Consider the following 12633-nt stretch of genomic DNA (forward strand, 5'->3'; position numbering starts at 1 on the left):
ATATTGTGTGATGAGATATATTTCAATTTCTATTTTATATATGTTAATGTTTTCTTTGTTAATCTGCTTTTTCTTTGAGCTTTATTTTCAAATAATTTTAATAATAATAATAATTTTTATTCTGTTTTCCCGAAGATTAATTATTTCTTTCTCCCGAGCGGCGTTTATGATTATTTAAAGGAAAGATGAATTAATTTTGATAAGGTATTTTATATGATGAAATATATTTTTATTTTTGTTTTGAATGTGTTTGTGTTTTCTTTGTTTAGCTGCTTTTCCTTTGAGCTTTTGTTAAAATAGTTTTAATGATGATAATTTTATCAATAATTATTTAAGGGGAAGTTTAATTAATTCTGATTTTATATGATAAAATATATTTGTATTTTTATTTCGTATATGGTATTCTTTCCTTTGCTTATCTATTTTTTCTTTGAGAATTTGTTAAAATAGGTTTAATGATGATAAATTTATCAATAATAATAGAATCTTCACTCGCTTTCCGTTGTCTGTTTTCCCGAAGATTAATATTTTTTTTCTTTTTTCTCGAACGGCGTTTATAATTTTTTAAGGGAAGGTTGAATTAATTTTGATAAGATATTATTTATGATGAAATATATTTTCGTTTTTTTTTGCGTATGTTAATATATATATATATATATATATATATATATATGTAAAAACAGCTTCTTTATTTTTGAAAATTTCATGAAAGTGGAACCGCTTCCATCTTCCTGATAATAATGTTGCTTCGAGGCGTTAAAAAAAAAAAAAAAATCTATGGAACTCTTTTATCAGCTTCTTGCCCAATATTGTGATTAAGAAAATTTGCGATGACGTGAAAGAAGAAGCGAAATAATTTCAAAAATAAGAAATTTTACAATTTTAATAATTATTTTGATCATTTTCATCACCTCCCACGCCCAAGGACGCAAAGGGCCTCGGTTAGATTTCGCCAGTCGTCTATATTCTTAAGCTTTTAAATCAATACTTCTCCATTCATCATCTCCCAATTCATGCTTCATAGCCCTTACCCATGTAGGTCTGGGTCTTCCAACTCTTACAGTGCCTTGTGGAGCCCAGTTGAAAGTTTGGTGAACTAAATTATTGTTTTTGATAATTTTCATAATAAATAACACTAAGTCAGACGAAAATTTCATATCATAGAAAAAAGAATACCCTTCTTACGCCGTATCCTACAACATTTTTAGTTTTTTGATAATTTCCAAAATAAAAACTTTTACAATTTAAATAATAATTTTAAGAAATTTACTAATGATAATGAATATACTAATTTTAATAATCTCCATATTAAATATCACATTTATAGTCAGACGATAACAATTTTAATAATCATTTTAATCATTTTACTAGTGATGATTAAATTGACTGATAATTTTCATAGGAAATAACACATTTGTAGTCAGACGATAACAATTTTAATAATCATTTTAATAATTTTACTAGTGATGATTAAATTGACTTTGATAATTTTCATAGGAAATAACACATTTATAGTCAGACGATAACAATTTTAATAATCATTTTAATCATTTTACTAATGATGATTAAATTGACTATGATAATTTTCATAGTAAATAACACATTTATAGTCAGACGATAACAATTTTAATAATCATTTTAATCATTTTACTAATGATGATTAAATTGACTTTGATAATTTTCATAGTAAATATCACATTTATAGTCAGACGATAACAATTTTGATAATCATTTTAATCATTTTACTAATGATGATTAAATTGACTTTGATAATTTTCATAGTAAATAACACATTTATAGTCAGACGGAAAGGATATATCTTTAAAAAAAAGAAAAAAAAATCCCTTCTTAATCCATCACCTTCAACGTCTTTATAGTCAGACGATAACAATTTTAATAATCATTTTAATCATTTTACTGATGATGATTAAATTGACTTTGATAATATTCATAGTAAATAACACATTTAAAGTCTGATGGAAAGGATATATCTTTAAAAAAAAAAAAAATCCCTAAAAAAAAATCCCTAAAGAAAAAAAAATCCCTAAAAAAAATCCCTAAAAAAAAAATCCCTTCTTAATCCATCACCTTCAACGTCTTTATTTTCTTCTTCTTATTCTTGGTACGTTTTGCCCTCGCTGAACCTCACCAAGGTAATAAACATAAAGTAGGTCACCTTAGACCCCCTCCCCCCTCCTCCCCCCTCCTCCTCCTCCTCTTTCCCCCCCCCCCCCCCCGGGCTTTAGCTACGATAAAGCAGACCCTAACTTTAACAGGGTGGCTTTACTTGGCTTTTCTAGTCGTCAAGACTGCACGATACTTGATAAAGTATCGCCATGACTGGGACAAAGGGGAAAACACTGATGAAATAGTCATTGGGACTGGAAATAGTGAATGGAAATAGCTTTATGCTCTCGTTTTATAGGCTTCGATGGTAAGGGAAATTATATGTTGAATTGGCCGTTTGTAATTAGCTGGTATTTAGTAAGGAAATGCTAATTACAAATACTAAGTACTTGTAATGATAGGGAATTTTTTATAGTATTCGAAAACTCAAAGAGTAAAACTGTGGTGGCCGATGTGGTAACGTCCCTGACTGGGGAACACCAGGCTTGGGTTCGAGACCAGCTCAGACTCGTTAGTTCCTTTGATATCTGCAATCCATCATTGTGAGGTAAGGTTGGGGGTTTGGGGGAGCCTATAGGTCTATCTGCTGAGTCATCAGTAGCCATTGCTTGACCCTCCTTGGTCATAGCTTGGGTGGAGAGGGGGCTTGGACGCTTATATGGTCAGTCTCTAGGGCATTGGTCTGCTTGCTAGGGCAATATCACTGTCCCTTAACTCTGCCATTCATGAGGAGCCTTTAAACATTTAAACCTTTTAGTAGAAATTAAGGGTTATATTATTATTATTATTAGTAGTAGTAGTAGTAGTAGTATTACTGCTAGGTAACCAACAACCCTAGTTGGAAAAGCTAGAAGCTATAAACCCAAGGGCTCCAACAAGGAAAAATAGCTCTGTGAGGAAAGGAAATAAAGAAATGAACCAAAAGAACAGCAGTGAACAATCAGAATAACACATTTTAAGAACAGTATCATTAAGATAAATCTTCCATAAATAATCTATAAGGAGAGACTTATGTCAGCTAGTCCAATATAAAAACATTTCCTACAACTTTGAACTTTAATAACAGCAGACATCGATGATGACCCTTCGAGTTATAAAGTTTAATACCAGTGATGGAAAGAAGTTTCATTAGAGGTGTGAAAGAACCAGGTATAAATAATGATGCCTCCGTCATTAATCTGAAGACTAATCAAGGAGGAGGACATTAATGGTAATTTACAAGTAATTTTGATGGATTTGTAAAGCTTTTATGAGTAAAGTTGAATCATAATGATGTATTCGACATAATCTCATGAGACATTTAAGGGGGATGTTTGCGAATAATTTATGGCTCCTCCCTCCCCCCCCCTGGCTAGTCAGTTTTCGAAATGCAGTTCTTTGGTATCCATCAGAAGAATAAAAAAAAATTCAGAAATGGATATAGCAGAATGAATAGGGCAAAGAGCTTAGAAATGGATATAGCTAAATGGAAAGGGTAAAAAATTTATTTAGAATCACAATAGTTATTATTATTATTATTATTATTTTTATTATTATTATTATTATTATTATCATCATTATTATTATAAGCTAAGCTATAACCCTAATTGGAAAAGCAAGATGCTATCAGCCCAAGGGCTCCAACAGGGAAAATAGCCCAGTGAGGAAAGAAAAAAATTAAAATGAAATATTCTAAGAAGAGTAACATTGAAATAAATATCTCTTATATAAACTCTAAAAACTTTAACAAAACAAGAGGCAGAGAAATAAGATAGAATAGTGTGCTCGAGTGTACCCTCAAGCAAGAGAACTCTTAACCCAAGGCAGTGGAAGACCATGGTACAGAGGCTGTGTCACTACCGAAGACTAGAGAACAATGTTTTGATTTTGGAGTGTCTCTTAGAAGAGCTGCTTACCATACCTAAAGAGTCTCTTCTACCCTTACCAAGAGAAAAGTGGCCACTTAACAATTGAAGTACAGTAACCCAAAGTGAAGAAGAATTGTTTGGTAATGTGTTGTCAGGTGTATGAGGACAGAGGAGAATATTTAAAGAATAGGCCAGACTATTCAGTGTGTATATGTAGGCAGAGGGAAAATGAAGCGTAACCAGAGAGAAGGATTAAATGTACGTAGTACTGTCTGGCTAGTCAAAAGACCCATATAACTCTAGCGGTAGTATCTCAATGGGTGGCTGGTGCCACTAAGTTGAAGATATTGCTTTAGAAAGTGAAAATTTTTTTAACTCAGAAATGGGTATAGTAGATTGAAGTAAATAAAAAGGGTGAAGAACTTATTTCGAATCATAATAGTTAAAAGTTGAAACGCCATTGCTTTAGGAAGTAGAAAATTTTGGATTTTTTTTTCTTTTTTTAATAAGCAAATAATAGTGAATCCTTGCCAATTTTCTAGACTTTTGATTAGTATAAAGAACTGTCTTTCAGTGGTTGATGTTTTCCCAAAAATTATGAAACATGAGAGGGGGTCTTATTTCTGTTTGAGTATCTCCAATGTTTAGCACCTCAAAAGGTTTCTAAGGCCGCTTTGTAGATACTCTCTAAAGCAGTGGTTCCCAACCTGGGGGAAATTTCCCCCTGGGATGAAATTTGAAACTTCCAGGGGGGAAATAATTACACTACCTTCTAACTAAAACAAGCGGAAAATGTCCACATAGTACGTACGGTAATTTGTTGTTAGCCATTCAATTGTGATATGATCATATCATTTCTCACTGACATGATATTCAAGGGGAGAATTGGAATATCATGCCCATTTCTGAGGCAGGCGAGTGGGCATGAGGGCTGGGCGGGGCATGAAGCGGGAAATCTGGATGGTTGAACTGGGTGCAGGGGGGAAATGACAGAAAAAAGGTTGGGAACCACTGCTCTAAAGGGTAGAATTGAAAGAAGTTTATATGACAAATTAAAATATGAAAATAACGGTCAAAGATGATAACAAAAAAATGTTTAGTGATGGGAAAATAAAGTTGGAGATCACAGCTGGGTGAAAAGGAATTTCTCGTTGAGAGTTAAGCCTAATTCAGTACAAAAGTAACAAGTAGAGATTGATTGCCTAATGCATTACTATAAATCGAATTCATACTCTTGTTAGAGGGTGCTATGAAGGTAAAGTATACGAAGAGTTGATTTGAGCAGAGACAAAGTAATTGTAACATGATAGATTGCTAACTTCTGAGAATAATGTTTCAAATTGAATTTCTTATAGGCATACAATATTTTTCCTAGTGATTGCCCTTCCTCTGACACTGTCTTGGGTTAGATTTCTCTTAATTGAGGGTGCAATTAGGCACACTATTATATCTGTTTCCTTAGTTCCTATCCTCATTGTGGTATTTTCCCTGCTGGAACCCTTGTGATTATAGCATCCTGCTTTTCCAACTAGGGTTTTTAGCTTAGCTCGTACTAATGATAATAATCTCTACCATATAATAAAGAGCAAGTGTCAGGTTATATATGTATATATATATATATATATATATATATATATATATATATATATGTATATATATATATATGTACGTATATATATACATATATACATATATATATATATATATATATATATATATATATATATACATATATATATATATATATATATATATATATATATATATATATATATATATATATATATATATATATATGTATATACATATATATATATATGTATATACATATATATATATATGTATATACATACATATATATGTAATATATATATATATATATATATATATATATATATATATATATATATATATATATATATATATATATATATACACAGTCACACTCATCTCTCCCCGTCTCTCGGGTATAGGAAAGAGGGAGTAAAGCTACCCAGGCGAGAGGGCGATTACATGTGTATACACATCTATCTAAATATGTAGCCGTCATTTCTGACGGTTCGCGTACATTAGTAATAATAATGTTAATGATAAAAATAATTTTCCAGATAGATCGATGATAGCATATCCAGTGGTGGTTTTCATCCACGGCGAGTCCTACGAATGGGGATCCTCCAGCATCTACGACGGATCTGTGCTAGCTGCCCTGGGCAAGGTCATCGTTGTCACTATCAACTATCGCCTGGGGATCTTAGGTAAGGAACTCTTTGTCATTCTCATGTAGATACACGAAAAGACACATTTAACATGCACCAGTATTCATTATTATTGTCATTACCCATATGTACCATCATTCTCATGTAGGTACACGAAAAGACACATTTAACATGTACCAGTATTCATATGTATTGTCATTATCACATACGTACCATTTATTGTATTATGGTATGGCAACATTGTATTAGCATTGGCAATACTTACTTCTTGTTCCCATGATGCACTGTCTCGTTTGTCCTGATCTCTAGCTGATAAGTTATCTTTCCATTGTTCCCACTGACTTTTTTCCCACCTATTGAGGCTGAGGAAGTTACCAAGACGTACAGTTGCCTTCATTGATTCCGGTACACTGATGTCTCCTTAGCTTCCCATGAAGGGTACCGGAATTAATGAAGGCAACTGTACATGTCAGTACTCTTTTTATGATCACTAGAATTACAAATGGTCCATTTGAATTTTGATGTGATATCCTTTAGTTTCTAAGTATCCTTGTGCCTCGTTATGTTTCTTCCATTAGGTTCGTTTCACACGAGCTGATTGACTAGAAATTAATTATGTGTAAATATGTAGATAGATATGTACGCACACAAACACACGCACGCAGAAAGTAAAGTCACACAAACACACACACGCAGAAAGTAAAGTCACACAAACACACACACGCAGAAAGTAGTCTCAATACACTAAATCCTTTTTGATACATTCGATATAAGGGGGATTGAATTGAGCCTTTATTTTTTCAAAAATATTGTTTAGTTATTTATATTGAACTTAATTTAATGATATAGACTGTGCAAGTCCATTTTGTAGAATTATTTGTAAAATATTGATTTGTATATCTATCGGCCACAAGGTTTTGATTAGGTCATTGTTAACAACTAGTGTACGCGTCACGTCAAAAATGACAGCTACATATTTAGATATGCACGCACACAGATTAAACCCTCCTCACCCTCCCCCCATTTCTTAACTACAACTCGGCAGTTTGGGCAGTTTGTGGGAGATTGTGGTTTGCGGTTGTACTTCTCGGAGTACCCCCTCTCACCAGGGTATGACTGTTCTTCTCCCCCTATCCGAGGAACTTGGAGAGACTGATTAACCATACGTTTTGCAATGCTGCTCAGCGTGACAGGAAAGAAATATATATTTGTATATAAAGCCAGATACTTGGTCATTGTTATATAGGAAAGGATGATATTATTATTATTATTATTATTATTATTATTATTATTACTAGCCAAGCTACAACCCAAGTTGGAAAAGCAAGATGCTATGAGCCCAAGGGCTCCAATAGGAAAAAGTAGCCCAGTGAGGAAAAGGAAATTAGGAAATAAATAAATGATGAGAACAAATTAACAATAAATCATTCTAAAAACAGTAACGTCAAAATAGGTAGTAGTAGTTGCTATAAGCCCAAGGGCTCCAATAGAAAAAAATAGCCCAGTGAGGAAAGGAAATAAGGAAATAAGTAAACGATGAGAACAAATTAACAATAAATCATTCTAAAAACAGTAACAACGTCAAAATAGATATTAGTAGTAGTAGTAGTAGTAGTAGTAGTAGTCTATAGATAGTGAAAATTAATAGAACAAAATAGAAACTAACCATATTATCATTGGGAAAACTTAAAACCTCAGCTGGTGTAAACACCTGTGCAAATACAACGCTTCGCTGTTAGACCAGGCAAGTATTTAATGCATAATATCTAGGCTACAATATATACAAAACGGAAATGATTTCCAGAACGTAATGGTGAATCAAATAATGGGAATTACTCTACGGCAGTTTCATCACAGATGGACAATAAAATATAAATTTATATCATTTCCCTTTTAACAACGGCTCAACAACGGATTTTTCTCTGAATTCCAACTAAAACGAATTTTAACAAATTCGCAGAATTATACGGTTATGTGTAGCTATGGGGATGTGCACATATGTATCGATGTATACATAATGTAGTTATCTCGGCCAACGAAGTTGGAAGGAGGTTATGTTTTACCCCCTGTTTGTGTGTTTTTTTGTGAACAGCTTTCTGGCCACAATGTCAATCGTAGAGTAATGAGACTTGCAGGGATTATCTGTCATGTAAAAAGCTTGAAATGATTAAATTTTGGAAGGTCAAGATCAAAGGTCAAGGTCACGCTTAAGCAAAATGTGCAATTCACGTAATCAGCCATAAATTTGGACATTGTTATCACAGAGACTTCAAACTTGGTTCATATTTGAGTGTATGAAAATCCACGTCAGTTAATACATGTTAAAGTCAAAGGTCAAGGTCGAGCAAAAAATCGAGAAATAATCTGCCGTGGTGGAGGTCTGCGCTGTATTGAGTGCCCCTATAGTATTGGAAATATTTCGCCAAAATATAAAATGCAATTCACTTTAAAACAGTTATATCTAAATATACACTGTTGACTTTTGGCTCAAGTGTTTCATTATTGCAATTGGTAAAGTTTATTTCTTACATCACTATTGTATAGGATTGTATAGGAATCCTCTGCAATTTTCATCACTCTATCTCTATTATAGATATTTGCATTGTCATCCTTTAAAGCAAACATCTATCCTATTCCATTCTATCTTATTTTTCTTCCTTTTGGTTTGTTAAAGTTTTTATAGTTTATATAGGAGATATTTATTTTAATCATGTTGCTCTTCTTAAAATATTTTGTTTTTCTTGGTCTCCTTTCCTCACTGAGCTATTTTCCCTGTGGAGCCCCTGGGCTTATAGAATCCCGCAATTCCAAATAGGGTTGTAGCTTAACAAGTGATGATAATAATAATGATAATAATAATAATAATAATAATAATAACTATCTCTAAGCGCTCTGTTCCAAGTCTTCTTTTTATCAATTTGATGCTTCTTCGTTTCTTTAGTGTTTTCTCATTTTGGTCAATTGTGTTTAGGAGTATCCTTGGATTTTAGTTCATTTATTGTTTTGGATATAGTTATGCTAATCCTATTTCATCTCTTGGATTAATAATAATATATTAATAATGATATCTAAAATATAATATAGTATATAAATATACACTGTTCACTTGAAAAAAAAACTGTAATTTTAATCGGAAATTCTCCGTAAAACTATACTCTTCTCAGCCGTATTTCAGTAAAATACAGGCGACCGTAATTCTACCATACTTTGTTATTAATTTTTACTGTTTGGTGACTGTAATATCACTCCTTTACGTCAATATATCCGGTTTTAAAACGGTAAAAATCCTGGAATAAATGGTGCCAGGCATTGGCCGTTTTTGTAATGCAAATTTTTAACAGTGTTGATTTTGGGATAACAAAATTATTTCAATGTCGATAGGAAACTATACTTTTTATACCGGAAATTTTGTGCAAGCATAAACGTATTTCGATTGTCAGAAGTAATTATTTTTTTCCTGAAATACTTAAATATGTTCAGTTGATCTTTTTTTTTTTTTTTTTTTTTTTTTTTTTTTTTTTTTTTTTTTTTTTTTTTTTTTTTAGGGAAGATAGTTATAATAAATATACCTGAATAATTATTTTGAAAATACCTGGCATAAATGTGTACTCCATTTATGTGTGATAAACCAGAATGAAATCATTAGTCTGGAAATTGAAAATAACCTTTTTTTTTTTTTTCCTTTTTTTAGGTAACAACTTTCGAAATAAGTTTTTTCGTTTCTTTTTGCTTTATGTAACAACGTTTGCACATCAAACCAAATTATTAGGGCGGAAGGGCTGTGGCGTTCACGCGTTATCCTAGGGAGATGTAATTAATCCTAAAATTTAAAAAACCCAAATTTTTTTTTTTGATAATTTGATAACTATACTCTATTTTTTTTAATTAGGCGCATTTGCACCGACTCGCAGGGGTGCCCTTTTAGCTCGGAAAAGTTTCCTGCTGTCTCATTGCTTAGAATTATCTTGTCCAACCAATCAGTGCGCAGGAAACTTTTCCGAGCTAAAAGGGTACTCCTGCGAGTCGGTGTAAATCGGCCTCGCTAAAAAGAATTGATTATAGAAGAGTCGAAAGACCCAGGCCTACATGGCTGAGGACTATGAAGCGCGAAGTAGGAGATGATGAATGGAAAAGTATTGAATAGAGACGACTGGTGAAATCTAACCGAGGCCCTTTGCGTCAATAGGCGTAGGAGGAGATGGTGATGTTGAATTACATTTTTCATAACGCACAAAACTGGACACAGGTTTGGTTGGCCTATTGGAAATGTCTCGACTGGCGTTCTGCTGGACAGGAGTTCGAGCCCCGCTCAAGCTCGATCGTTTCTTATAGTGTCTGAAACCTCACCATCCTTGTCAGCCAAGGATGGGGGATTCGGAGGAGCCTATAGGTGTACCTGCGTAGTCATCAGCAGCCATTGACTGGTCCTCTCTGGTCCAAGCTAGGTGGAGAGGTGCCTTAGGGGTTAATCATATGTCTAGGGCATTGTCCTGTCTCTAGGCTATTGTCACTGCCCCTTCCCTTTGCCATTCATGAGTGGCCTTTAAATCTTTAAACATACTTTTTATATAGTGGTCCACAAAAGGAAAATTAAGAGAATGTTTATTTAGAAATGCTCTCTAGTTTCATCCGCCAATGAACCTCTTCTTCCATCTGTTCTTCTTCGTCTTAAGAGAGAGAGAGAGAGAGAGAGAGAGAGAGAGAGAGAGAGAGAGAGAGAGAGAGAGAGAGAGAGAGAGAGAGAGAGAGAGTACTAAGCCCAATGGTATAAAGATAAGTAGATGGACAAACAGATAAAGTGTGTAAGAACACTCAGATACACGAGAGAGAGAGAGAGAGAGAGAGAGAGAGAGAGAGAGAGAGAAGAGAGAAGAAGAGAGAGAGAGAGAGAGAGAGAGAGAGAGAGTACTAATTAGAACGTTTATTATGAAAATGCTCCAAGAAGAGGTCCTTATGTGGACTACAATAAATTAAGTTATCTTTGTGCTAAAGATTACATCCTTATATCTTTAAACATAAACATATTCTTTTGATTTTCCTTATATGGACTACAATATATTAAGTTATCTTTGTGCTAAAGATGATCACATTCTTATATCTAAACATAAACATATTCTTTTAATTTTCCTTATATGGACTACAATATATTAAGTTATCTTTGTGCTAAAGAGGATTGCATCCTTATATCTTTAAACATACACATATTCTTTTAATATTCCTTATGTGGACTACAATATATTAAGTTATCTTTGTGCTAAAGAGGATTGCATCCTTATATCTTTAAACATACACATATTCTTTTAATATTCCTTATGTGGACTACAATATATTAAGTTATCTTTGTGCTAAAGAGGATTGCATCCTTATATCTTTAAACATACACATATTCTTTTAATTTTCCTTATGTGGACTACAATATATTAAATTATCTTTTGTGCTGAAGATGATTGCATCCTTATATCTTTAAACATACACATATTCTTTTAATTTTCCTTATGTGGACTAAAATATATTAAGTTATCTTTGTGCTAAATATGATTACATCCTTATATCTTTAGACATACACATATTCATTTAATATTCCTTATGTGGACTAAAATATATCAAGTTATCTTTGTGCTGAAGATGATTACATCCTTATATCATTAAACATAAATATATATTATTTTAATTTTCCTTATGTGAACTAAAATATATTAAGTTATCTTTGTGCTAAAGAGGATTGCATCCTTATATCTTTAAACATACACATATTCTTTTAATTTTCCTTTTGTGGACTACAATATATTAAGTTATCTTTGTGCTAAAGATTACATCCTTATATCTTTAAACATAAACATATTCTTTTAATTTTCCCTATATGGACTACAATATATTGAGTTATCTTTGTGCTAAAGATTACATCCTTATATCTTTAAACATAAACATATTCTTTTAATTTTCCTTATATGGACTAAAATATATTAAGTTATCTTTGTGCTAAAGATTACATCCTTATATCTTTAAACATACACATATTCTTTTAATTTTCCTTATATGGACTACAATATATTAAGTTATCTTTGTGCTAAAGAGGATTGCATCCTTATATCTTTAAACATACACATATTCTCTTAATTTTCCTTATGTGGACTACAATATATTAAGTTATCTTTGTGCTAAAGAGGATTGCATCCTTATATCTTTAAACATACACATATTCTTTTAATTTTCCTTATATGGACTACAATATATTAAGTTATCTTTGTGCTAAAGAGGATTGCATCCTTATATCTTTGAACATACACATATTCTCTTAATTTTCCTTATGTGGACTACAATATATTAAGTTATCTTTGTGCTAAAGAGGATTACATCCTTATATCTTTAAACATACACATATTCATTTAATTTTCCTTATGTGGACTAAAATATATTAAGTTATCTTTGTGCTAAAGAGGATT

General features: G+C 32.3%; 1 protein-coding gene across 2 annotated transcripts in view; it reads left to right on the top strand.

The window, feature by feature from the left end:
* The window catches only part of LOC137640738 (neuroligin-4, X-linked-like), a 254309-nt gene that overhangs the window by 214433 nt on the left and 27243 nt on the right, over window positions 1–12633 (top strand). For both annotated transcript variants that reach the window (XM_068373218.1, XM_068373216.1), the window contains exon 2: window positions 6083–6229. In XM_068373218.1, the coding sequence (XP_068229319.1) occupies window positions 6091–6229 (139 nt within the window). In that variant the 5' untranslated portion in view covers window positions 6083–6090. The remainder of the gene's footprint in view (window positions 1–6082; window positions 6230–12633) is intronic.

Source organism: Palaemon carinicauda, chromosome 5, assembly GCF_036898095.1.
Source record: "Palaemon carinicauda isolate YSFRI2023 chromosome 5, ASM3689809v2, whole genome shotgun sequence".
Taxonomy (NCBI): domain Eukaryota; kingdom Metazoa; phylum Arthropoda; class Malacostraca; order Decapoda; family Palaemonidae; genus Palaemon; species Palaemon carinicauda.